This window comes from Kwoniella newhampshirensis, chromosome 9 (genome assembly GCF_039105145.1).
Source record: "Kwoniella newhampshirensis strain CBS 13917 chromosome 9, whole genome shotgun sequence".
Lineage (NCBI taxonomy): Eukaryota > Fungi > Basidiomycota > Tremellomycetes > Tremellales > Cryptococcaceae > Kwoniella > Kwoniella newhampshirensis.
The window spans coordinates 847,564-870,012 of record NC_089963.1 but is presented as its reverse complement, the minus strand read 5'-3'; the positions used below and the strand labels follow the sequence as shown (position 1 = coordinate 870,012).

Sequence of the window (22,449 nt, the reverse complement as noted above, 5' to 3'; positions counted from 1 at the left end):
TTGCCCATCTCACCTTCCTTAGCAGCAGCAGCGCCAGAACAAGCCTGACAAGACACAGCGATGCCACCTCGAGCCACATTGCCCCGTTCCGTACAACTCCCATCATCCAAGCCCGCTTCTCTACCCAAGTGGAAACCACCCAAACCCCACCTTGCCGCTTATCATCAGCCGTCACCCGGTCCTTCAACCCACACACCTTCATTCACTCCCCCCGTCTCTCCTCAAATCCCACCACGACGTAAGCCCGCTTTCAGTCCTGGAGGGTTCGGGTTGCAGAGTCAACCGCAACCCGCTCCGTCTGCGAGATCATGGGGGGGAGGAGGGAAAGGTAAAGAAAGGGAGATGACAAAGCGGGAGAGGGAGGTGGAGGAGATTAGGAGGAGGGACGAGGAGATCAGGAAGGATGAAGAGAGATTAGAAGGTAGACCGCCCGTGAAGGAGGGTAAAGAAGAGGCCGAAGCCTGTTATGTGGTGAGTGCGCTGAATGACTCATGCAGGTCCTGGGGACGTCAAGAGCTGAACCGGTTGTCATTCGTTGTTGTCTCAAGCCTCCTCCTGCAACACTCCACTTCCATTCGACTCGAGCCCTTCCACTGCTCTACTCTCCACAGCCACTACCCTCCTTTCAAATAGCTTACGAAACATGGGGCACTCTCAACTCCAACCGGTCCAACGCCATCTTACTCCATACAGGACTCTCAGCTTCTTCCCACGTCGCTTCCAACGGCAACGAAGTCTCCTCTTCGACCTCATCAAAACCTGGTTGGTGGGAAGATTTCGTCGGACCAGGAAAATCCATCGATACAGATAAATTCTATGTGATCTGCACGAATGTCCTCGGAGGATGTTTCGGTTCCACAGGTCCTAGTAGTCCTTACCCTCCTGGAGACGGAGAGACCAGATGGGCAACACGATTCCCCCTGTTGAGTATCCACGATATGACAAGAGGTCAACTGGATCTGTTGGATCATCTGGGTATAGACAAGCTATATGCTAGTGTGGGAGCAAGTATGGGTGGAATGCAGAGTCTCAGTCTGGCATATATCGCCCCGGAAAGGGTGGGCAGAGTAGCGAGTATATCGGCGAGTGGGAGAAGTGGACTGAATGGGGTCGGTATGAGATATGCTCAGAGGAGTGGTGAGTGCGAATTGCTGGCTGGTTGTTGATGTTAGCCGAACATGAGCTGACTGATCTGATTTGACGATCAGTCCTGATGGCCGATCCCAACTGGAACAGAGGATTTTACTACGACGGCGTACCCCCTCACAATGGCATGAAGCTCGCAAGGCGTGAGTGTCAGCTAAAGAGTGGATGCCTTGTCCACGACATCAGCTGATCTGTTGAGCCTCACTCTTCGTCGATTCGCAGAGATCGCAACCATTACTTATCGATCCGGGCCGGAATGGGAACAACGATTCGGGCGTCAGATGATTTCAGAGCAAGAGGCTCAACTGGACGAAGCTGGCAACCCGGGTGTACCTCGTCTCAGTCCCGATTTCCTCATTGAGACATATCTCGATCACCAGGTGAGTCTCGTTTTTAGCTCTGGTTTTCCAGAACGGTCGTCAGGCTGACTCTGAGTTTCTGTTCGTCTAGGGAGAACGTTTCTGTCTCACCTACGACGCCAACTCGATGATCTACCTTTCGAAAGCCATGGATCTCTTCGACATGACAGCGCCAGCTCTCACTTCTCTGGCAAAGCGATACAACACCGCTTATCCCAATCTTCCACCATTCCCATATCCTACGGACCCAACAAACATCTCGGTCTCCTCCCCGCGACGGGTCGAAGACCTCACTGCAGAACGAGAAAATGTTGAAGCCAAATCGAGCTCAGAAAAAGAGACCAAGAGAAAATTGGAACGATTTATCCCTACTTCCAAATCACCTCATCTGTCCGAATTGGCCCAAGGTTTACAACGACTGAAAGGTATGCCTGCTCTCGTGTTGGGTGTTCAGTCCGACGTCCTTTTCCCAGTAGAACAGCAGAGAGAACTGGCAGATGCGTTGAAATTGGCAGGAAACGCAAATGTCACTTACTACGAATTGGGTGGTGTATGGGGTCACGATACCTTCCTGTTGGACGTGCAGAACGTCGGAGGAGCCATCAGAGGATTCTTGCATTAGTTTGAGCTTGCTACAGGTTGAATCACGTATGTACATCGATCGAGGATGTACGATAACGGGAATAAGTTTACAAGACGTAGGAAACGCAATAACGAGGATGACAATTACACCCCGTTCAACGATCCGGCGCCACCCGAATCGTCGCTGCCAAGTAGTCTGATTGATAATTTCCAGTCAGCAGCGTGTTCATGATGCATTGTATGGGTGGGCTGCACTCACGAAAACTCCTTCATCAGTGAACATTCTCCTCCGTTCTCCAGATCGATATTATACGCCTGGAACAAGCCTTCGGCGCTGATCACCATGACTTGAGGTACAGTTCTGTTCAGCCAAGATCGTCAGTCAAACATCTATTACATCTGTTGAGAGAGAAACACTCACCCGCTCATCGCCACGACTGTCCTTCCACCGTGGTTTCCTCGCAATTTGATGAACGCAAAATCCCTCTGAGGTTCCCACATCTCCGACACGCTTCTCGGCAAATACCCCCCAACACCGCCAACGAACGATTTGCCAATATGATAAGACCGTCTTCGCAATGACGAGGTAGCAGATTGAGATTCGGCCAACTTGGCCGCTGACAGGGGTGGTGAATTGGACGAAGGTGCTTCGGAGGGTGTTGGACTTCTCGCTCCTTCTACCAAAGACGAAGATCCTTCCGGAATACCATCGATCGTATCTGATGAAGGCCCTCCTTTTGATTTTGGCGAATTGGCAAGTCGGTAGATGTGTATTGTGCTCGAGTCCGAAGAGACAGCAAGAAGAGTACTCATCAGATTGAAGTTTATGCTGAAGATTCGAGCACTCTGCGTTCCTCTTCTGAACTGCCAGAGCTTCTTAGCATCGGGTACGCTGAACACACGGACGACGGTTCCCTTGTCTGAGGCGGTGGCCAGCATTGTTCCGGTGGAATTGAGAGCGAGTGCCGCGATGGGAGTTTTATGGGCTTGAATCACGTTGAGAGCGGATAATGAGATGGTGTCGAAGAGAAGAACGTCGCCTGTTGTTGGAGCAGGTGGAGGAGCTGGGACAGCACTGGATGATAGCGGAGTAGAAGATGCAGATGGGGCAGGGGAAGGATAAGCAAGGTACGAATGCTCAGAGGAGGATGATAGGGCACAGACGGCTGAGGTGAGTAAGTGTGTTAAGCGAATTTCGGCACGGGTGAGAGCGAGTGACAAGGAGCACGCATACCGTTCGGATTTGGCCCAGTCTCGATAGTATGCAGTAGCTTCATGGTTGAGATGTCGTAGATATAGATCTCAGATTCGAGAACAACAATCAATCGTTTCCGGTTCATCTTCACTGCCAAGACCGAGGTTGGGAAGATAAGCTCGCAAATGGTGGATTGGCGCTGGGGCAGTTTAGTCAAATTAGCATTCGAGCAATAGGGTCGCATGCATACTTATCCCGAGAGATGATGAACTCACCTTGGTGTTGACGATCTGCAATTTGCGAGGACTGTTGGACGGCTGAGTGTCGGCTGCTCCGACAAGCGCTACCAAAGAAGTACAAAAGAGCATCTCCACGATACCGGTCGCACCTTGGTCAGCTGTCGTGGGATTATACGTCAGCCATCCTCTCTCTGGATCTCCGAGTCTTTTTGGAGGGCAGACCGGAGGGCTTGCGCGCGAAACCATGACGGGTCAAGCTCAATAGACAAGGGAACATACTCTTCGAGTGAACTTTGCCGAATGGGTCACAATTGAGGATAGTATAGCCCTTCTTGTGGCCCACAGCTATGCACGAGAAGTCCTGGTTGAAATTGCAGCACTAGAAGGACCTCAAGTAAGCACAACGAGGATCTGGAACACCGTGCGGTCCAAGAAGTCGTTGGATGAGATGTCAAAGGAGGATACCGGCGCGCTGGCAAGACAGAGCGGTGAGACTCACTAGCAAGTCAGGATGACGTTTGGTGAGTCGCGACATTATGCTTCTTGTCTGTCCGGAGGAGCGAAGACGGCGCAGGTGGTGTGGGTTATGAACGCTTCGTCGAAGTACGCGAGTGCTTCAAGCTAGACAAAGGGGATTTGAGAAGGTGAAGTTGTTGATGTTATTGTGAGGATTGGATCGTGATCAGGATCATCTCTGACGCAGATGACACGCAATCATCCCATCCGCTCGCTCATTTCAGCGCCGGTCCGTGCCTAGTGACAGTGGCGCTATCATCAACACATCCAGCTACAGCACAGGCAACAAACAGCTTTGGCATTTCGACCAGGGGCATCACCACCACAACAACGTAGATGCATACACACAAACAGTCACGATGTTCAATGCAGGCATCCCAAACAAATCACCACCAACTCTTCTTCGTCTCTTTCGCTCCCGTCCATCCAATCTGTTTTGATCCGTCTGCAAAACCGCCACTTTGTCCGATCCCCTGACCTGGTCCTTGCTCATGCAGGCCATGTAACGTATGTCCTTGAGGGATATGCGGTGGGAGTTGAGGCATGAATTGACCGTGGGGTGGCCAGTATCCTTGTGGTGCAGGAGGAGGAGCCGGATCGTGATGCGACGCTCTAGCTCGGAGATTGAACAGAGCAGAGTTGGTCAGGGCGATCAGGAATGTGAGGGTGACAAGAGTGAAGCTCTGCAGAATAGACAGCCTAAATCAGCCTGTTCCCAGTGCCCCCGAGTCGGAATGTCAACTGACCATAGTTTTCCAGCTTATCGGCTCTACAAAGCTATTGATCACCCCCGCAAACGTCTCCGCAATAACGTTGATTCGTCCCACCATCGTTGGATCCCGATTCATACATGCGTCCCAAGCTTTGCAGGGTGCTTCCCTATACGATGGTCAGCTCTGTGATCGTGCTGATAGACGGTGACCACTCACATTGCCGGTACCCGTAACGTTGGGTCGCATCGATTCGTCAAGTATAGATTGGTGCACTCCGCAATTTCTTGTAGTATTTCTGAAGAAGGTCGTGAGTGCAAATGCCCCCCCGAAGTCCACGGATGAAAAGCGCACTCACCGACAGAGTATTCTTGCATCTTGTCCTTGACATCTCGCCGCACAGTCAAGATGAATTGCACTGCAAGATAGACGCAGAACGCCACGATAGATGCGTTCACGAAAAACTGAAGATACCTACATATACGCACATCAAGTCAGTGCTGGGAGCTCATATCTCATCAATGGTCAGACTTACCCCAAGAGCAAAGCAGGTATTTCGGAATGTCTGAGAGCTGGACCGTTCATGTGGACATTATAATGGTGCTCTGCCTTCGACCAGGTAGAAGGTCTTGCCACTGAATCGCTATGTCGCACGGGAGCGCCATTGTCCTGTAGACGATGTATGTCAGCACCAAACCTCTACGAGACGGTGCAAAGGCCAATTGCACTTGGCCTCGGAGGAGAGTCGATAGCTCTCAACTCACCTCGCCTTCACTTTTCTGTTCCCGTCCTTTCTTCGCCTGTTGTCGTTTCCGATTCGTCCTAGTCACTGCGCCTTTTGCAAACTTTCTCGGTTGTTCCTTCTCATTCTCCTTCTCGTCGTCTTTATCTATCTGAACAACACTTTCGCTTTTTGCCATCACCTCAGGCTCCTTCTTCTCCAAGGGGACAGGTGTAGAAGAGGACGCTTGTGATTGTCTCGCCGGACTGTCCATATCTACTTCCTGAGTCATCAGATGTGAAGCCGCAGGCGTTCTCGGTATAGAGCTGAACCATTGCGAGGGATCGTAGGCCGGTGCTCTCTTGGGCGTGTTGAGAGCTGCTAGTAACAACGGAGCGGTATTTTGAGCATGGTTGAAATGTGCAAAACCGGGAGACGGTAGAGCTTGGAATGGGACGTGAGGATCTACTTCGCTATGCAGTCCTATATAAGCGATGCCATTTGTCAGCATGGTCAGTATATAGTCTTGTTCAGAAGGCAATGTAGTCGACAGCTTACGCTTTCTTGCTGGACCATCGTCTCGCAGCGGAAGATTATAGGCGTCAAGTCGAGAGGTGTCGTAGTTTGGCGGATCGAGATCCATGGGACCGGACTTATCTCTTGGTTCGTAGCCGTACATGCTGATGGCGTCTCCAGAGGTCACAGCGGAAAGTCTTCACAGTGCGATCGTACCAAGAGGTTTTAACGACCCATGAGCTATCGATGTTTACACACGATGGGGATGTAAATCCATCAACGGACAAAACATCAAAACGCGTGGAGGTTGGGAAATTCATCAGGAACCTGGCTTCCCTCTCCGACATTCGAACGACTCATTCTTGCTCTCTTCCTCCTTTGCATCTCATTGAAGACCTTCTAACAAAATAGAGGAAAGCACAATGTCAACAGGTGGGTGTCCTCATCCAGCGAGAAGACTAATGCTGATCCGTTTCTCTCAGGTGATCTTGCGTTACAACCGCCGGCAGACGGCATATCCTCCATCTGCTTCTCTCCCGACTCTACGAGGTTGTTGATATCCAGCTGGGACGGGGTCAGTCCACTGGACTCATGGATGAGGGTACGAACAGTGCTGATAGGTTCGTCATAGTCAATACAACTGCATCACCTCGTGGCACCTCCTCAGCCACCCGCTGTGTAAGTAGCTTCCCTGCCGGCCTACTTCATACAAAAGATACATGTCTGATCCCTTGATGGTCTAGCTTCTCGCATCCTGCTGCCGTCCTCACAGCTTGTTTCGGATATTCATCCACCGTCGCCTTCTCAGGTGGCCTCGATAAACGAGTGCGACAGTGCGTCCGAAACTGTCTGCTGTCCGTATCACTCTTGCGTTGCTGATGTCTCGTTGTGAACTGTGCAGATGGGATTTCGAGACCGGGCAATGTCGCGTGTTGGGAAAGCACGATGATGCTATCTCCAGTATTGTCTGGTGTGCAGAATACAGTGCGTGTATACGTATAGCGAAAGACAAGCGGCAGTACAGCTAATCCGCACTGTTTCGTACACAGACGTCCTCATTTCAACCTCATGGGATTCAACTCTCAAAGTATGGGACCCGTATGTCCTTCCTTCCATCCGGTCCATCGCTCATTCTGTGCTGACTTATCAATTTGAATGAAGAAATGCCGATATACCACTACGATCTACCCAACCCCTTCCTTCCCGAGCGTACAATCTCTCCTACGCACCTACTTCCTCACGTCTCCTCGTCTCCATGGCCCATCGACATGTCTTCGTCTACGATGTCGGCAAGCTTGCCGCTGCGGATGGTCAGATCTCACCTGCTCAAGAGAGGGAGAGCGCTCTGAAATTCTTGACGAGAAGCGTTGCCGTTATGGCAGATGGAAAAGGTGAGTGTCTGTAATATCTGCGATTGGCACAACTGCCATTGACCTGTGATATACTACTATGATCTAGGTTGGGCATCAGGATCTATCGAAGGTCGCATTGCTGTCGAGTACTTTGACCCAGCCGATCAAGGATCGAAATACGCTTTCAGAGCACATAGGCAGACTGTCGAAGGTGTGGATTGCGTCTACCCCATCAATGCTTTAGCCTACCACCCTATGTAAGTGATCTTCACCTTCCACCGCATATCATTGTCTCGCAACTCCCGAGATCCCCCTTCCTTCTGCTTCACATTCTGGAGCTGTGAGATCGACATCGCTCACAAATGTCGTCTGATGTACACAGCCATAACACATTTGCATCTGGAGGTTCAGACGGATTCATCTCAATCTGGGACCACAATGCGAAGAAGCGAATGAAGCTCTATCCGAAATATCCCACCGCCATCTCTGCTCTTGCTTTCAGTCCCGACGGATCGAAGTTGGCGATCGGCGCGAGCTACGAGCACGATAATGCGGTTTCCAGGCCTGAAGACCAAGGGAGAGTGCTCGTCCTGGTAAAGGACACTGTTATGGAAGACTGCAAGGTGAGTTGTCGATCAGCTGCCAACCGATCTCAACAAGTGCTGACATGTGCGTTAGCCGAAAGCAAAAGCACAATGAGAGGTACATAGTGCATGCAAGTAGATAAACATGCCTGACTTAAGCTATGAACACGATCATGATCCCCAATCTCCCCAATCTCCACCACCTCCACCGCCGCCTCCGCTACCACCGAACCATCCTCCGTCATCACTGCCTTGCTGAGACCATGGGTCCTGCATGACCTCGTCCTCTCCCCATCCTGGTTCTTCCTCGTACCCCTCGAGCCCCTCTGGGCTAGCATCATAATTTTCTGGCAGTGCGTTTTCTGCGCTTTGTGAAGGTTGCCGACCGTAAATCTGTTCGTCTTCAGTCATGCCTGCTCCAGCAGCACCCGCCGCTGCTCCGGCCGCTGCACCACCGTCTGAAGGCTGAACGTCAGTTGGACGAGAGCCTGCTTGAGCTTCGGTGCCTCCGCCTCCACCCCAGAAAACGAAGGGGAAGCCCATGCCACTGAGTGCAAGCCAATTCATGTTAGCATGCGCCCTGTATTCTCTTGTTCTACGTCGAAATAAATGCACGCACCCGCTACCAGAATGACGTGAGAAGAAATCGAAATCGACTGGCAGACACAAAGGTCAGCTTGTAGAATTCATAAAGGGCTGTATGTGCGTGACTGACTAGAAACTGCTGTTGCCAGAGTCTAGTGAAGGAGAGTCAAGATAAGCGTCGTCACCATCAACTTTTGCAAGCAGAACCTACCATTGCTCTTTGATCTAAAGTCAGACCGCCCTCTGTGCCACTAGGCAAGATCAGACTCTGCCCCTGTACAGTCACGTTGGACCCAGGTGCCAAATTCAGTTCTGTTCCCGCCGAGTCAAACCTGATCACGTATTGTCCTGCGACCCAGAGCGACCTCAGCACCTAAACGAGCACTCATACGAGAAGCAGACGCTCACCGGTGTCTGTAAACAACTCTCGACCCAGACCACGGAAATTTCGGTTGATCGAAGCGACAAGTCCTGTTAAATGTCAGTAAATCGTCCTCAATAGAAGGTGACTTTGTGAACTGACTATCATCCCGATCTTTCAACCAGAAATCCCAAGCTAGAAACCCGCTATCGATCTTCGCAAACTGCTTAAATGTCTCCTCTGAGCCACGTCTGATCAAAGAATCAGTATCCGTTCATTCAGCTACCTCTTAGCAACAGCTTACGTTTGGAAGAGGTTGTATCGTCTTCGCCAGGGATGCCATTGCCTGACATGAAAGCTCTGGTCAACAGCAGATCAAAAAGACAGTGAAAGAATAGGTTACTCACTGCTGCGCCTCGCCCACAAGAGTACCATCGACACCTTCTGTTGAATGGACGAATATTCGTGAATTGATAAAAGCGAAGGGTCGACGAATCTAATCCGTACGCAGACGTGATCAGCTCTCGATTGCTTGTATGTAGAGAGCAACTTATGAGAAAATAAGTGACTCACCCAAAGAACAGGTGTACCATGTCTGTCCATGATTACCGATCTGAAAGGTCTATGTGTCCTCAAAGCCTGTCTCGAGACTGCTGACAGTATACCTTGTTCTTCTTCCGCAAGACTGCGCGCAGACATTAGTTAGCGCGATCATCGCTTGGAATCGCAAATGGAACGGGGGAGGGGACATACAATCCTACATGCTCTCCATCGGCCGAATGTATAGCGTACCGATTCGCTTGTTCGAACTGTCCTCAACAAATTACCACCTCATCAGCACGGATCCAATCTTTGAACCTCCGGACTCTGTACGCTCACACCCATGAAGACGTTGAGCATCTCCAGTTGTCTGACTATGACAAGTGATTCGTGTCCCAGAATATCCCTCGCAGCGTGATTATCGCCCAGAACACCTTGTGGATCCGGTGGGATATATATCGGTCTAGAGGGGGCCAGTGGGGTCGCAGTGGAGGGATCGAAACCTTCATACTCTTGAAATTGCGCAGGTCCTGTACCTACAGACCCTGGTGATCGTCGAGTAGGACGTACATGTCCATGCGGAACTGCGTAGGAGTCAGTTCATCGAATAGAGAAATTTGTCAGACCAAACTCACGTCGTTCTTGTTGCCGGAGAGCAGGGAGAGCGCTGACGATACTTCGCGAGTGTATGGGAGGTCGAAGTAGCTGTCTACTCGGTCCAGCCAGAAGACTCTGGCTCACACCTCTACGCAGCATTTTACCTTAATTCGAGTTGTATTCGTTTGTGATCAGTCAATGCGGCAATAGCACTGGTAAGAAGATGATCACTAGGGATGAGATGTGCTCAACAGCCGAAAGAAACCAAGCATGACGTCTCCGTGGTGGCAAAAAGTGGAGGCATAATCTGTGGCACATAACTGTATCTTCTAGAAAACAATGACCGCCTGAACGATTGACGGGAGGATTCGATGCATGCATGTTATATGATCACCTCGACGATCGCTTCTCCCTAGCAGCCGCTATTCTCCTCTGTTTCTCAGATTGTCTGGAATCTACTGCACGGGTAGGAGCTACTGATGCGGCTCTTCTCACCGAAGTCGCTTGCACAGGAGCAGTGGGTGCTGTTCCCTCCTCCTTTATTCTCTCCACAAAGACATCACTTGGTGCTGTCCGAGCCTGAGAACCTCCACCACCAATCCTCTCTCGCCTTCTAACGTCCTCAAGCTCTCGATGTCTGATTGCACCAGTAGCCTGTGATCGTTCCATGCTCTCGGTCCACCAGTTCTTGATTGCTCGGAATGTGTCGGCATATGACGGGTCCTTTTGCACCGGTGTGCCAGGGGGAGGAACGATCGTAGGAGGGATAGGGATACCGAGCATCCGTTTGACAACATGTTGTCGGAGTAGAAGGGACTGAAGAAGAGTGAACCCGGACGAGAAGGTCCAATAGAACAGGATAGCCTGGATTGATAGGTATTCAGCCGTGCTGTTCCCGTCTATGAAAGAAAGTGCTTACAGCAGGGAAGTAGGCTACTACAGGTAGTGATAGTAGCGTGGTGAGTTGGATGAAGTTTCTCATGTGTGCCATCCGTTGCGGTGAGCCAGCTTTGGCATCACTCCCTACACCATCGGCGCCGAACTGCGTCAATCGGTCAGCAAGGGAGAACCGTATCGGACCATATCACTCACCCTGAAAACGAGATTGGTGAAGAGCAAACTGGTCAAGGGAAGGATGTAATAAGGGTCGGCCATGGTCAAGTCGGTCAGCCAACCGATACCGCCCTCCTTCAATTGAGGTAGAGGCAAGTTGGTCAAACCTCGGATGATGGTGAAGAACGTGAAGAAGATAGGCAATTGGATGACAGGGAGGATTAACGCTCTTGCGGGATTGACGTTGTTCTCCTTCATCAACTGTCGCATGGCTTGACCAACGACGGTTTGCGCATGAAGATCGTTCTTCGCCCTAGCTTCTTGCGCCTTCTCCATGAGACCTTGAATTTGAGGGTTCACAGCTGCCAGTCGGACATTGTGTTTTTGAGATTTGACGAGAAGAGGAGCAAGAGCGAGACGGATGGCGACGGTGATGGAAGCGATGGTCGCCCACCAAGGCAGTCCACCATACGTGTGTATAGCAACGATGGCGTCGGTAAACCAGCCAGAGATGCTGAACATCCCGTGTTCATAGCCCATGAGTTTCAGATCCGAGACCTTCATGACAGCATGAATCGCTTCTTGCGAATTGAGCACCTCCTCCAGCGATTTCCCGGAATGTAATATGAGGTCCTCCAAGCTCGGTGTAAGCGCATTGGCTGGCGGTTGGGGAAGAAGGGCTGCATCGGCCGGGGACAGCCCTGAGAATGGTGTGGAGGTGAGGGTCGTTGTAGCATCGGAGAGGGGCGCCTCAACAGGTGTAGCGTTTGTCGATGTCAGGTCCGGATGAGGCTCTGCAAGGATCGGCTCGTGAGCAGCAATGGGGGTGGAGGTCGACGCCGACGCCGACGCAGGCTCGTCGACCGCAGGGGGACTGGCAGGACTCCGCCATGGTGTCCACGAGAATTGCCTGGTTGATGCAAAAGTCGATGCTGAGATCGCAGAAGCGGCTGCTGGTCTTTTGCCGAGAGCGATAGGGGAGGGCTAGAGACGATAGACATGTTTAACAGCGCCATCGTGGTGTAAAGCGCACATCCAGAACTCACTCTGACGGAAACGTATGTCAAGCTTCGAAGTGAAGCTCCGTGGGAGAGGGAAGCACTAGGGCGCACTGCTCTTCTAAGGGCTGTTCGTGGGATCATACTGACTCGACTGTCGCGCTACCCCGTCTCACTGGCAGCTTCCGATGGCGGATATACTGACTGTGTACAACTCGTTATTGAGCTGGACCCAAAAAAAGCGAGGCTTCGAAAGAGAGAGAGAGAGTGGAGGGAAGATGTTCCTATGCCACATTGACGTAAACTCCGATAATTCCCGATCAGTAGTAATCGGTGCTTCTACCATTGGCTCCTCGCGTTTCATGATCACCAGGTTCAATTCAGCGGCGAAGGGGAGGATCGTGGTCGACTTGAAAGCAAACATCTACGATACCAACACTGTCTTTCACTTCACACACATTGTATTAGTATCGATTCAAAATGGCCACCACCCTTCTCCCAGGTCTGCGTACAGGTGAGCAGCCATGGCAGCCGGCATGTAGATGCTCAAGCTGACAGTACACATCACGACAAGGCGCCTTTGCTAAAGCCTCCGCTTCCACCTTCCGACCTACGTTTGCGATCGGTTAGTTTCCGCCACGATAAACAGAAAAGGTCAATGCGACGTGGACTGATATCAGGATATACAGCTCGACCCATCTCAAACACTGCCATCGCTCTCAGACCTCACACCACCACATCATCGATTAACACCGCCGATTCTTCCCCTTCCTCCACCACTCCCTTGACTACCATCGCTCAAGCCGGAAGCAACCAATTGAGTCTCGAGACGCCTAAGAACGGTGCCGGTCAGTTGGATCGCTACATACCCGTCCAGCGACTCTCGCCGTTGGAATTTCTATCAGATCGGACAATCGGGTATCGTACTGATGTTCTGTTTACACTTTGTAGAGTATGTCTTGTCCACTCTCGACAAAGTTGTCAACTGGGCCCGACAGGGATCGATGTGGCCAATGACTTTCGGTCTTGCTTGCTGCGCGGTGGAGATGATGTGAGCGGTCAGGCCTTGATGTTGTAATCTCGATCTGACGACTTCACAGGCATATGGCCGCTGCTCGATATGACCAGGATCGATTGGGTGTCGTGTTCCGAGCGAGTCCTCGACAAAGTGATATCATGATTGTCGCGGGTACTTTGACCAACAAAATGGCTCCTGCGTTGAGAAAGGGTGAGTTCGGGCCTGATTTTACTATATGTGAGCTGACCTTTGCCATTAGTCTACGATCAAATGCCTGAGCCTCGATGGGTCATCTCAATGGGCTCATGTGCCAATGGTGGTGGTTACTACCACTACTCCTATTCTGTTGTTCGAGGATGTGACCGAATCGTCCCTGTCGATATCTACGTTCCCGGATGGTGAGCCTACTGAGCAGTGATGATGTCGTCAGCCGCTGACCCATCTTACAGCCCTCCTACCGCCGAAGCTCTCCTCTACGGCATGCTTCAATTACAGAGAAAGATGCGACGTAACAGGCAGAGTGTGCGATGGTACCGAAGGTAGACGGCGGTCTGGGGAGACACGCGGGATGTCGGATTGGAGAGGCATGAGGTCGAGGCATGGCTTTTTTGACGGCTCGAGATTGAGAACGGATTTTATGGTCTTCGCAGTGGTCACAGAGCCTCGCTACATGCCATGCATACCACAGTATAGACCTATGTGAAGCACTCCCAAGACGCTAGATTACGAGTCCATGCACAAACAGGAAGACCACATATGCAAGTTAGCAGTGAGACTGACGTGGCATTCTGTTCCCCGTTTCCATTGGAAGTTGCTCGCGTGCGGCAACCAGCGTTCCATCATGAATTGGTCTGTTTCGACTTTTGTTGCACTTTGGAATTCAAACATCTTTCCTCCAGCTCAAAAGTACACACAGTCAACCTTCTTCCTTCCTTTTCCGCCCTCTCAGTTCCTCAGCATCAATCTCGCAAACGTCTCAGTATCATAGCATAGCATTGAATTGTCCCTACCCCACTAAAAAGAAAGGAAAAAAAGCCGACGATCGCGCATCGAACAACAGCCTACACAATACCGACGCTATGGCGTCGTCCCAATCTCCTCACCTCACCAGTATCCCTCAAGCAGTCAGAGTCGCTGCCAGCATCGACTCCAATGTGGATCCAGCGATCAAGCAACAGGCTATAGACTATCTTACCAAGGTAAAGGAGCTTTGCGAGGAGACATGGCAGGTAAGTGTCTTCTCTCTGTTCGTTTGGGTTCAGTGAACTCCGAGTGCGGAACCAGCACAAGCTTGAAAGTTTAAGACTTGCCACTGACTGGTACCCTCGTCTAGGACTGCCTGGCACTCTATCTACAGGGTGCTGGAGCTCCCGGACCTTCCACAGCGGGCAGAGATGGTAAAGAGAAGTTAGAAACAGACTTGAGAATGTTTTGCGAGCAGGTTGTCGACACAGTCTTGACGCAAAAGTGAGTCAACAACCGCTTTCCTTGTGGGCACGAGCTGACGATAATCAGACCCCAAGTCATGGCGGTCGATGCTCAACAGGCCATGTACACAGCGATTGTTGACTTCATACAGGCTGAATATGTGCAAGGCCCTTGTGAGGGCGGTCAGACCTGTAAGCTCGCCGACGTACAGGTGGGAAGACAATCACTGATTTCCTACTTAGACCTTCGCAACAAGCTTGCCTTTACTGTCGCTCACCTCTTCCTCAACGTCTATCCTTCTACCATTCCTACCTTCCTCCGTCCATTCTTCGCCCTGCTTACACCATCAGATCCGTCATCATCGTCCGGAGTCAACTTCAACCCGGCACTACTCACAATCCGTGTGCTTTCGGAAATCGCTCAAGAAGTCCATGACAGTGTATTGAAAAGTGCTAGATCGTATTCAAAAGACCGACAATCCCGCGATGGAGTGGTCCGAGATGTCATTAGGTCTAGCGGTGATGAGAAATTGGCCGTGGATGGCATGTTAGCTCTTGCGGAACGAGCAATGGACGCTATCGAAAAGGGGGAAGGGGGGAGATGGGTGGAACTGCTAGAGGCGACGTTGAAGACCTTGGCGGCGTGGACACGTACGTTCTGAATAACTCCGACTTGATAATGCTGATAGATATCCAACAGCTTGGATTGACCTCGGCGTTGCTCTCAATCCTAAATCACTGCCCTTCTACCATCGCCTCATTCGTCAACCTCTCGTACCGATCCGCATTGCCGCAGCAAACATACTTCGAACGTTTGTTGCCAAAGGAATTCAAGACCCAGTAGCGCGAGTCGAGGTTCTGAAGGTCCTCAATGTTGCTGCCTTGGTGGACCCGTTGGAGTCTGAGACGAATGGGGTCAGAGACAACGAGGAGGTCATTGCATTCCGAGCTGCATTGGGAAATCTATTGGCAATGTATGGAACGGAATTGATTGCCTTCTCCGAAAGTGTAAGTCACCTGCGCGGCTTGATTGCTTCTGTTGACGAAGCTCAGGAGGAAAATCCGGAGCCTTTACGAAGCGAAGCGGAAGAAATGATGAATTCGGCCTTGCCTTTGTTGCTTCGCTTTTTGAGCGATCGACAGTATGAGGTGCCTCTCTCGGTTTCGAATTTCGCCTCAGATCTGTTGAGAGTGGTACGTCAATCAACGCTTGATCAGTGCAATGCTGATATCCTTGTAGTACAAACGTATATATAAACCGCCCATGCCTCCTCCTGTCAAACCGGGGGAACAACCTGCCCGTGCAGCAACACCTCCACCCCTCTCCCCTGAACGTCGCCAATTCCTCGCATCTATGCTGGACGTTCTTATCAGACAATTAGCATGGCCTGAAGAAGCTGATTGGGAAGCACCGGGAAATGAGGATGAATCTGACGAGGAGATCGCTGCTTTCCGACACTTCCGAGCAGTGAGTGGAAAAGGATGTCTCAGTTTCACGCGGTCTCTAACTCAGTCCATACAGGCATGCCGATCGTTCATCGAGTCGATCGCTCAGATCGAGAAGGGTCTCCATACTGAGGTGGTTGCAAGGATTGTCATTGCTACGCTTGACGCGTTTCAAACGAGTGGACCTTCTGCTGTGTCTTGGCAACAAGCTGAACTCGCCATGCATTTGGTGTATACATTCGGTGAATTGGCGAAAAGTAAGTTTGGTTCTCACTAGACTCAGCTGACGTTTTGCAGACAGCACACGAGCTGCCTTTTTCGATCTTCCTCCTGAGGTGGCTACAAAAGCGGCACGAGATAGGGTTCACAGAATCAACGTGAATAAAGCGTATGCCGAATCAGCGATGTCCAGCGGTCGCAGCACACCGATTATGGCCGATGGTGACATGTCCCAGTCGCTTCCCGACGTCAACTACTCAGATGTGAAGGACAAATTCGAATACGAGCAATACCCTCTATCGCCCCTGGGCCAGCTTCTTACCCGCTGCATGTCATCGGGCATCTCCAATTATCCCCATCCCAGCGTTACTCTTCAATACTTCGAAATCTTTGTCCGATATGTCGAATTTTGGAAATCCAAAACCGAAGCTATCCAGCCTATGTTTGAAGCAATTTTGGACAGTCGGTAAGTGTCTATCATCACCTGTGAATGAAGCTAAACCATCTCAAGTGGCGTTCATCACCCTGACGAGGGCGTGCGACGACGCTGCTTCTACCTCTTTTCCAAGCTTTGCAAAGAGTGCAAGAACGACACGGTTGCAGGCATGGTGCAACCCATTCTGGAAAGCCTTAGAGTGGGTTGTTTGCCTCCGTCTTACGGTTCATGCTGATATAACTACAGGATATGATGGGAGTGGAAGCGATCGTACCCACCGTGGACACTCCGGAAGAGAGTCCCCTGACGAAGGCTACTACGGGTCGCAACTACGCTGCAGACCAACTGTATTTATTTGAAGCCGCAGGCAATCTCGTGTACTTGGTCAAATCGGAACCTTCGAGATTGATTGCCTTGCTTGAAGCGATAGCTGGTCCGCTTATGACCGGTATGGCCACTGGAGTCGAACGTTACCGCTCTGCTCCCGATGACATCCAAGCGGTCTTGCAAGTTCATCATCATCTCATGGCGTTAGGCCACTTTGCGAAGGGTTTCCCGATGGTTTCCGATTCACAAGTTGAGGCCTTACCATACCAACCTGCATTTAAACAGATGACGGAGGCTCTGCTCCAAGCTTTGAACGTGATGAAGAGTCAGAGAGTCGTGCGAGATGCGGTGAGTAGCCAAGCCACGATCCACTTGGATTCTAGCTGAGACATCTCCAGGCTCGGTTCGCCTTTGCGCAATTTGTCAACGCGATTGGAACTACTGTCGCGGAATTGGTACCCAGATTCGTATCGATCGTGGTCACAGAATACGAACCTTCGGAGCTTATCGATTTCATGCTTTTCCTCGGTCTGCTCATGCACCGATTGAAGGTGAGTCCGACTGGAGGTGTTCGATGAGCTTGAGTACTGATACCGACCGGCACACAAAGAAAAACACGTTCGAAACTATGGACATGCTGCTGTTACCCCTCCTTTCTCGCATATTCGCTATCCTTCAGCAACCCATCACCGGTACAGACGAAGCTCAAATTCATCGCCGGCTGAAAGACGCCTATCTCAGTTTCTTCTCTGCCCTGATGAATGCCAACCTCGACGGAGTGTTCATCACAGATCGAAATAAGCCGGAATTCGAAAATGTCTTGACCACACTCCTCAACCTTACCCAAGACTATTCCGACGCGGGGTCGCAGCGCTTGGCGTTTGGCTTCTTCGCTCGAAGTGTCATTGCGTGGGGCACAAGCCCGGGAGCAGCGGCTCTTCCCTCTGTATTTGCCGAAAGCGCAATGTCCGCTCAGAGTAAAGCAGTAGCGAATGGAACCGCTCAGCCCTCCAACCAGCACTCGATCGCCAAGGAGGACAGAGCCAAGCAGGCTTTGCCGGGCTATGAGAATTTCATCTATCAAAGGCTGCTCCCTGCATGCTTTGAGGTGCCGTCGAGGAGGGAGTTCAACTTCCGTGGAGGACAGATGGTAAGTCAAACAAGAAGACTTGTGGAACCTGAGTAGTACTGATCAGTCATCCGCGTAGGTTATGTTTGACGCAGCGATACTCGTCCGAAACACTGTTCAAGCTCGCGGTCAAGAAGCACTAGACTTTTTGACTAACGATCTGCTGCCAAAGCTCAATTGCCCTCCGGATATTGCAAATCAATTTTTGACCGGTCTCAGAACCCAAACATCAAAAGATTTCAGGAAGACGTTTAGCGAGTTCATCAAGGCGATGAGAGGATGAGAAGTGTTCGAGGACGGAGGCGAGGCTGAGCGACGTGCGTAGTCGCTGCAGCATGTGCATGTAGCCAACAAGTAAGAGGTGTGTAGGGGATGAGAAGAAAGCGGTATCTATCACGCCATCATGTTTTTAACGATCAAGGAGAGAAGGGGAGAAAAAGAATGAGCGATTTCAAACTGCATATAGTATCCATTTCCATCATCATTGCATTTATTCTGCCTTCCTATGTTCTCCCTTTAGTGCATCCGACACCCAGTATTGATCGATGACCATTCTGCATCCATTGCATTATGCATCATACTATTCGAGAACTAGTTCAGTTGTGACCACTAAGGGCAGAAGTTAAACTCACCGATTATCCACCGATGGGACCGGCACCACCGACCTCTTCCTTTTTAGGGCTTTCCCCTACCTTCTTGGTCTCCTTGATCTCTTGACCGCTGGGGTTGCCCTTCTCGCTGCTGCCCGAACCCGAACCTTTGTCAGTCCCCGCATTTCCAGTCACTTTTCCGACTTCGGGATCTGTCGTGGCTGATTTTTGTCCTGCGCCATAACCTTTGTCGTTGGGCTTGGGATCGGCTGTAGAGCCTGGGGTAGGGGTGTAATTGTCTGCTTTCTCGTCTTGGGGATCACCGTAGCCTGCAGTGGAGGAACGGAGGGTGGTGGTCTGGAATGCTCGCGTGAGGGCTATACGAGCCGTCAGAGGACGAAGTGTGAGGTATAACGACATGATGTGTGAGGGGTGAATGCGTGTTTGTGTGTTTGTGTGTATGAGATCGAGGTCGTGTATGAATTGTTGAAAAGCAATAGAACAAAAATACAATACACACATATACTATATGGTCGAGTCAAGCTTGGTTGGTCTCCAGGTGGGTCGCCAAGTATAGTCAGTCACCAGGGCCTACTAACTCCCAGGATGACGATATTCAAGTGACGCGCTGCCCCCAGATCGACGATCGACCTCGTCAGAGTCAAAATCAAAAACAGTGAACGCGGGGCCCCAACCACCCAAGATCTCCCGATCGGAACCCATTTACCGATGCCTCGATGCCGCCGGAACTTTCATTCTCCACGTGCGAGAGAGAGAGCCCGATCATCCTGATCAGACAGAGACAGAACACGGAACCCATCGCCAATCTGATAACAGGTCGTGTCGAAAGACAGAGAGATAATCTGGCACAGTCCGTAGACAAAATCACCTGATATGCGGCTGTCAACCCGACCCTCTCGACTGATACCCCGCACCGCCCCGGCAGTGGCAGTCGTATCGAAAGCAAGTAAACGCAGTAGCGGTTTCGGACGCGTTGCGAGCACTGTGCAGACGAGTTCAACAACAACACGACGATGGATGCATCACACGCCTCGATTGCGCGATGCCGAGCGTGAAGAAGCGTGGAAAGAGGCAGAGGGATGGGACGACGTCCCTGCTCAGCCTCCTGCTCCTACCGATCTGCTAGAGCTGTATCGTGGTCTAGTAGCGACCGGCCGATTAAAATGGGACGATGAGCAAGTCCGATGCGTGATGAAGGTGGGTCTCGATATCTTTCCGCGATACAAAAAGCAGAACTACACTGAAGACCGCTTTCTGTCAGCTTCGACACCTGCTTGAGACACTCGAAGGCTACACGCCTCCGATGGACCTTCTCGCCAGGCTGACACCGAGCGCCCCCTTCCTCGCGCAACAGACCCGAGAACCAGGTTGGTGGAAGGGCAGTAGGAAAGCCGCGAGCGAGCATCTTGGACTAGGGAAAGATGGAGCTGAAGAGAGAAAGCTGGTCAGGGTGTTGAGTGGGGAAGAGGAGCTGGCGAATCTGACGACACCAAAGGTAAGCTATACGCTGAGTCGCATTACCGGCGAGATGCTAATCAATATTCGTCAGGGTATACTCCTTACGGGTCCCCCGGGTGAGCAGAAGCATTGGAATGCTCCGACGAATTACTGATCCGCAATTAGGTACCGGCAAATCCCTCCTTCTCTCCTTACTTTTCCAACTCTTGCCTCTCCCAAAACGCCGAGTTCACTACCACGCTTTCACACTCTCCCTCTATCGACAGGTATTCCTCGAGCTCGAGCGCCGACGTACTGCCATCCCCGAGACCGAAGATGTGGCTAGGAAAGATGAGAATATGGAACAGGCAGGAAAGAACGGCTGGCGATCGGTCTTCGCGGGAGGGAGATGGGATGATGAAGGGAAAGAAAGGAAGGTATGGGGCAAAGAAGAAGGAATGGCTTTCACCAGTGGGTTGTGGCTTCAGACTGCATTGGGAGAGGCAGTTGATAGAGACCCTTTCGACTAGTCGCTCGGAATATGATTCTCGACTATCATGTCCTGTAGTACGTCGAAACAAAGTGGATAAGCTGGAGTGTTATTGACAGCTTCCATGTGCCCCAGCTTTGACGAGTTCCAACTGGTCGATGCATCTTCAGCTGCGCTCATCCGAGACGTGCTTTCCTGGTATTGGCGATTGGGTGGGGTCCTCATAGCATGTTCCAACCGTGTACCAGAAGATCTCTACTATCATGGCGTTCAAAGGGACAGAATGGCAGGATTCTTGGACGCCCTGCAAGCCAGATGCGAAGTGGTCACCGTGGACGGCGGTAGGGATTGGCGTCATGGTACGGGAGATGAAGAGGGTCTCGATAGGAAGACAAGGTGGTATCGAGAGGAGGATCGCGACGGTTTCGAAAGTGCATGGGTCGAAGCTACCTCAGGCGCAGAAGGTGAGTACTGAGCGCTGTGGTTTGTGCATGTTGCATCGTGAGAATCGGACTGACGGGCTTGGCAGTTGGACCCAAAAAGGTTTCCGTGTATGGTCGAGGCGTGCCAGTGCCGGCAGCATCTGGGAAAGCTTGCCGCTTCACTTTCGCAGAACTGTGCGAAGAGGTGAGTTCGACATGCTCTGAAATCGAATCAGCTCTCTAATGGCAACGAAAGGCACTGGGCCCAGCAGATTATCTCACTCTCGCTTCGACCTTTTCCACGTTCTTCATAGATGACATTCCCACACTGTACCTACGACACAAGAACGAGGCCCGAAGACTTATCAATCTTTTCGATGCACTGTGTGAGCCTATCTCACCGGATCCATACCAATCTGACTGACGGGGCCGTCGCGAAAGATGAATCTCGTTGTCAGCTTTACATCAGAACACCCTCCACACCATCGACCTTGTTTTTCCCCGACGCACTGGCTTTGAGCACAGACGATGTGGACGACATGACGAACGAGCGGATCATGGCAGCGGAGTCTCTCTCCGAAACGGTGTCTGCGCCATACAGGCCAAATGTCAGTTTATATAACAGCGCGACTCCAGCACAACGCGAGAAAGAAAAGCTGGAAGAGAAAAAGAGAGGTACTTCATTCAGTGTTCTAGGCATCTGGACCGGGGAAGACGAAAAATTCGCTTATGTGAGTGGACGACACGATGGCTTTACCCAATCTCAGAATTGCTCAATCCGTTTTTTTCTTCTATCTGCTCCTGGCTAGAAACGAGCAATCTCTCGATTAATTGAAATGACAACATCGTCTGTGTACGCAAACGAAGAATGGTTGCCCCTCGACCTCGACATACGAAGTTGGGAAAGTCCTGCAGATCAGAATACGGCTCCGGCCAGATCAGCCAAGACCACCATGGGCAGAAACGATTCAGGGAAGGATGCACCCAACGACGATTTCGCCAGCGAAGCAGGATACTCGAGGACCGAGGTGAAGACCCCGTTGGAAGGGAGAAATCCACCAAGATTGAAAGAACAACATGTCTGGGGAGTTGCAGATGAATGGGGGCAGAAAGCGGGACATTGGGGAAAGGGCGCGAGCGCTTTCAGATCGAAGTCGTGAAGATCATCTACCTAGACATGCAAGGCGCGATGGGATCATCGTGATGCACTCTGAAGGGTGGGTCAACACAGGAAGACATGTGTTCTCAGCAAGATTTTCGTCTATCATTGGCGTGATCTCGCTCCGACTCATAAAAGGTCGTCGGAGTGCTAATCTTCGAGCTCCCTGCCGTTGGCAGCGGAGTTTTACAGCAGGTGACGATATTTTACATATGAGTTTACTACAGAATGCTATTTTTGCCCTTGCTATCATCAGATTCCTACTTTCCATTCC

General features: G+C 51.2%; 10 protein-coding genes across 10 annotated transcripts; 5 read left to right on the top strand and 5 right to left on the bottom strand.

The window, feature by feature from the left end:
* Positions 1 to 60: 60 nt before the first annotated feature.
* Positions 61 to 2,127, top strand: IAR55_005023 (homoserine O-acetyltransferase; the record flags this gene model as incomplete). The annotated part of the gene is made up of 5 exons (XM_066948117.1): positions 61 to 471; positions 549 to 1,137; positions 1,209 to 1,289; positions 1,369 to 1,526; positions 1,597 to 2,127. 5 exons carry the CDS (start codon positions 61 to 63, stop codon positions 2,125 to 2,127), a joined length of 1,770 nt encoding a protein of 589 aa, XP_066801576.1.
* A 104-nt stretch (positions 2,128 to 2,231) lies between these two features.
* IAR55_005022 (uncharacterized protein) lies at positions 2,232 to 4,056 on the bottom strand (the record flags this gene model as incomplete). The annotated part of the gene is made up of 7 exons (XM_066948116.1): positions 2,232 to 2,283; positions 2,347 to 2,448; positions 2,509 to 3,253; positions 3,322 to 3,481; positions 3,558 to 3,679; positions 3,801 to 3,900; positions 4,021 to 4,056. 7 exons carry the CDS (start codon positions 4,054 to 4,056, stop codon positions 2,232 to 2,234), a joined length of 1,317 nt encoding a protein of 438 aa, XP_066801575.1.
* A 367-nt stretch (positions 4,057 to 4,423) lies between these two features.
* IAR55_005021 (uncharacterized protein) lies at positions 4,424 to 6,147 on the bottom strand (the record flags this gene model as incomplete). The annotated part of the gene is made up of 7 exons (XM_066948115.1): positions 4,424 to 4,720; positions 4,784 to 4,916; positions 4,967 to 5,045; positions 5,106 to 5,221; positions 5,283 to 5,416; positions 5,512 to 5,951; positions 6,027 to 6,147. The coding sequence occupies 7 exons, from the start codon at positions 6,145 to 6,147 to the stop codon at positions 4,424 to 4,426; spliced, it is 1,320 nt and encodes a 439-aa protein (XP_066801574.1).
* Positions 6,148 to 6,406: 259 nt separating this feature from the next.
* On the top strand, positions 6,407 to 8,035 carry IAR55_005020 (uncharacterized protein; the record flags this gene model as incomplete). Its single annotated transcript, XM_066948114.1, has 10 exons — positions 6,407 to 6,416; positions 6,467 to 6,558; positions 6,616 to 6,662; positions 6,728 to 6,817; positions 6,886 to 6,968; positions 7,034 to 7,082; positions 7,146 to 7,375; positions 7,443 to 7,593; positions 7,719 to 7,959; positions 8,015 to 8,035. The coding sequence occupies 10 exons, from the start codon at positions 6,407 to 6,409 to the stop codon at positions 8,033 to 8,035; spliced, it is 1,014 nt and encodes a 337-aa protein (XP_066801573.1).
* A 56-nt stretch (positions 8,036 to 8,091) lies between these two features.
* Positions 8,092 to 10,162, bottom strand: IAR55_005019 (uncharacterized protein; the record flags this gene model as incomplete). Its single annotated transcript, XM_066948113.1, has 12 exons — positions 8,092 to 8,467; positions 8,540 to 8,576; positions 8,636 to 8,657; positions 8,717 to 8,853; positions 8,914 to 8,976; positions 9,029 to 9,117; positions 9,171 to 9,212; positions 9,274 to 9,362; positions 9,440 to 9,551; positions 9,620 to 9,675; positions 9,746 to 9,990; positions 10,042 to 10,162. The coding sequence occupies 12 exons, from the start codon at positions 10,160 to 10,162 to the stop codon at positions 8,092 to 8,094; spliced, it is 1,389 nt and encodes a 462-aa protein (XP_066801572.1).
* Positions 10,163 to 10,393: 231 nt separating this feature from the next.
* IAR55_005018 (uncharacterized protein) lies at positions 10,394 to 12,198 on the bottom strand (the record flags this gene model as incomplete). Its single annotated transcript, XM_066948112.1, has 4 exons — positions 10,394 to 10,867; positions 10,923 to 11,045; positions 11,096 to 12,040; positions 12,103 to 12,198. 4 exons carry the CDS (start codon positions 12,196 to 12,198, stop codon positions 10,394 to 10,396), a joined length of 1,638 nt encoding a protein of 545 aa, XP_066801571.1.
* A 336-nt stretch (positions 12,199 to 12,534) lies between these two features.
* IAR55_005017 (NADH dehydrogenase [ubiquinone] iron-sulfur protein 7, mitochondrial) lies at positions 12,535 to 13,615 on the top strand (the record flags this gene model as incomplete). Its single annotated transcript, XM_066948111.1, has 7 exons — positions 12,535 to 12,568; positions 12,629 to 12,679; positions 12,744 to 12,902; positions 13,006 to 13,105; positions 13,155 to 13,282; positions 13,332 to 13,470; positions 13,522 to 13,615. The coding sequence occupies 7 exons, from the start codon at positions 12,535 to 12,537 to the stop codon at positions 13,613 to 13,615; spliced, it is 705 nt and encodes a 234-aa protein (XP_066801570.1).
* A 536-nt stretch (positions 13,616 to 14,151) lies between these two features.
* IAR55_005016 (uncharacterized protein) lies at positions 14,152 to 18,339 on the top strand (the record flags this gene model as incomplete). The annotated part of the gene is made up of 14 exons (XM_066948110.1): positions 14,152 to 14,301; positions 14,406 to 14,539; positions 14,588 to 14,691; positions 14,743 to 15,150; positions 15,200 to 15,507; positions 15,553 to 15,693; positions 15,740 to 15,967; positions 16,022 to 16,187; positions 16,243 to 16,630; positions 16,676 to 16,799; positions 16,847 to 17,275; positions 17,326 to 17,478; positions 17,538 to 18,077; positions 18,136 to 18,339. 14 exons carry the CDS (start codon positions 14,152 to 14,154, stop codon positions 18,337 to 18,339), a joined length of 3,477 nt encoding a protein of 1,158 aa, XP_066801569.1.
* Positions 18,340 to 18,691: 352 nt separating this feature from the next.
* On the bottom strand, positions 18,692 to 19,066 carry IAR55_005015 (uncharacterized protein; the record flags this gene model as incomplete). Its single annotated transcript, XM_066948109.1, has 1 exon — positions 18,692 to 19,066. One exon carries the CDS (start codon positions 19,064 to 19,066, stop codon positions 18,692 to 18,694), a length of 375 nt encoding a protein of 124 aa, XP_066801568.1.
* A 618-nt stretch (positions 19,067 to 19,684) lies between these two features.
* IAR55_005014 (uncharacterized protein) lies at positions 19,685 to 22,176 on the top strand (the record flags this gene model as incomplete). The annotated part of the gene is made up of 10 exons (XM_066948108.1): positions 19,685 to 19,864; positions 19,929 to 20,162; positions 20,217 to 20,241; positions 20,291 to 20,575; positions 20,635 to 20,671; positions 20,730 to 21,058; positions 21,124 to 21,221; positions 21,273 to 21,402; positions 21,458 to 21,747; positions 21,826 to 22,176. The coding sequence occupies 10 exons, from the start codon at positions 19,685 to 19,687 to the stop codon at positions 22,174 to 22,176; spliced, it is 1,959 nt and encodes a 652-aa protein (XP_066801567.1).
* Between the last annotated feature and the right edge of the window lie 273 nt (positions 22,177 to 22,449).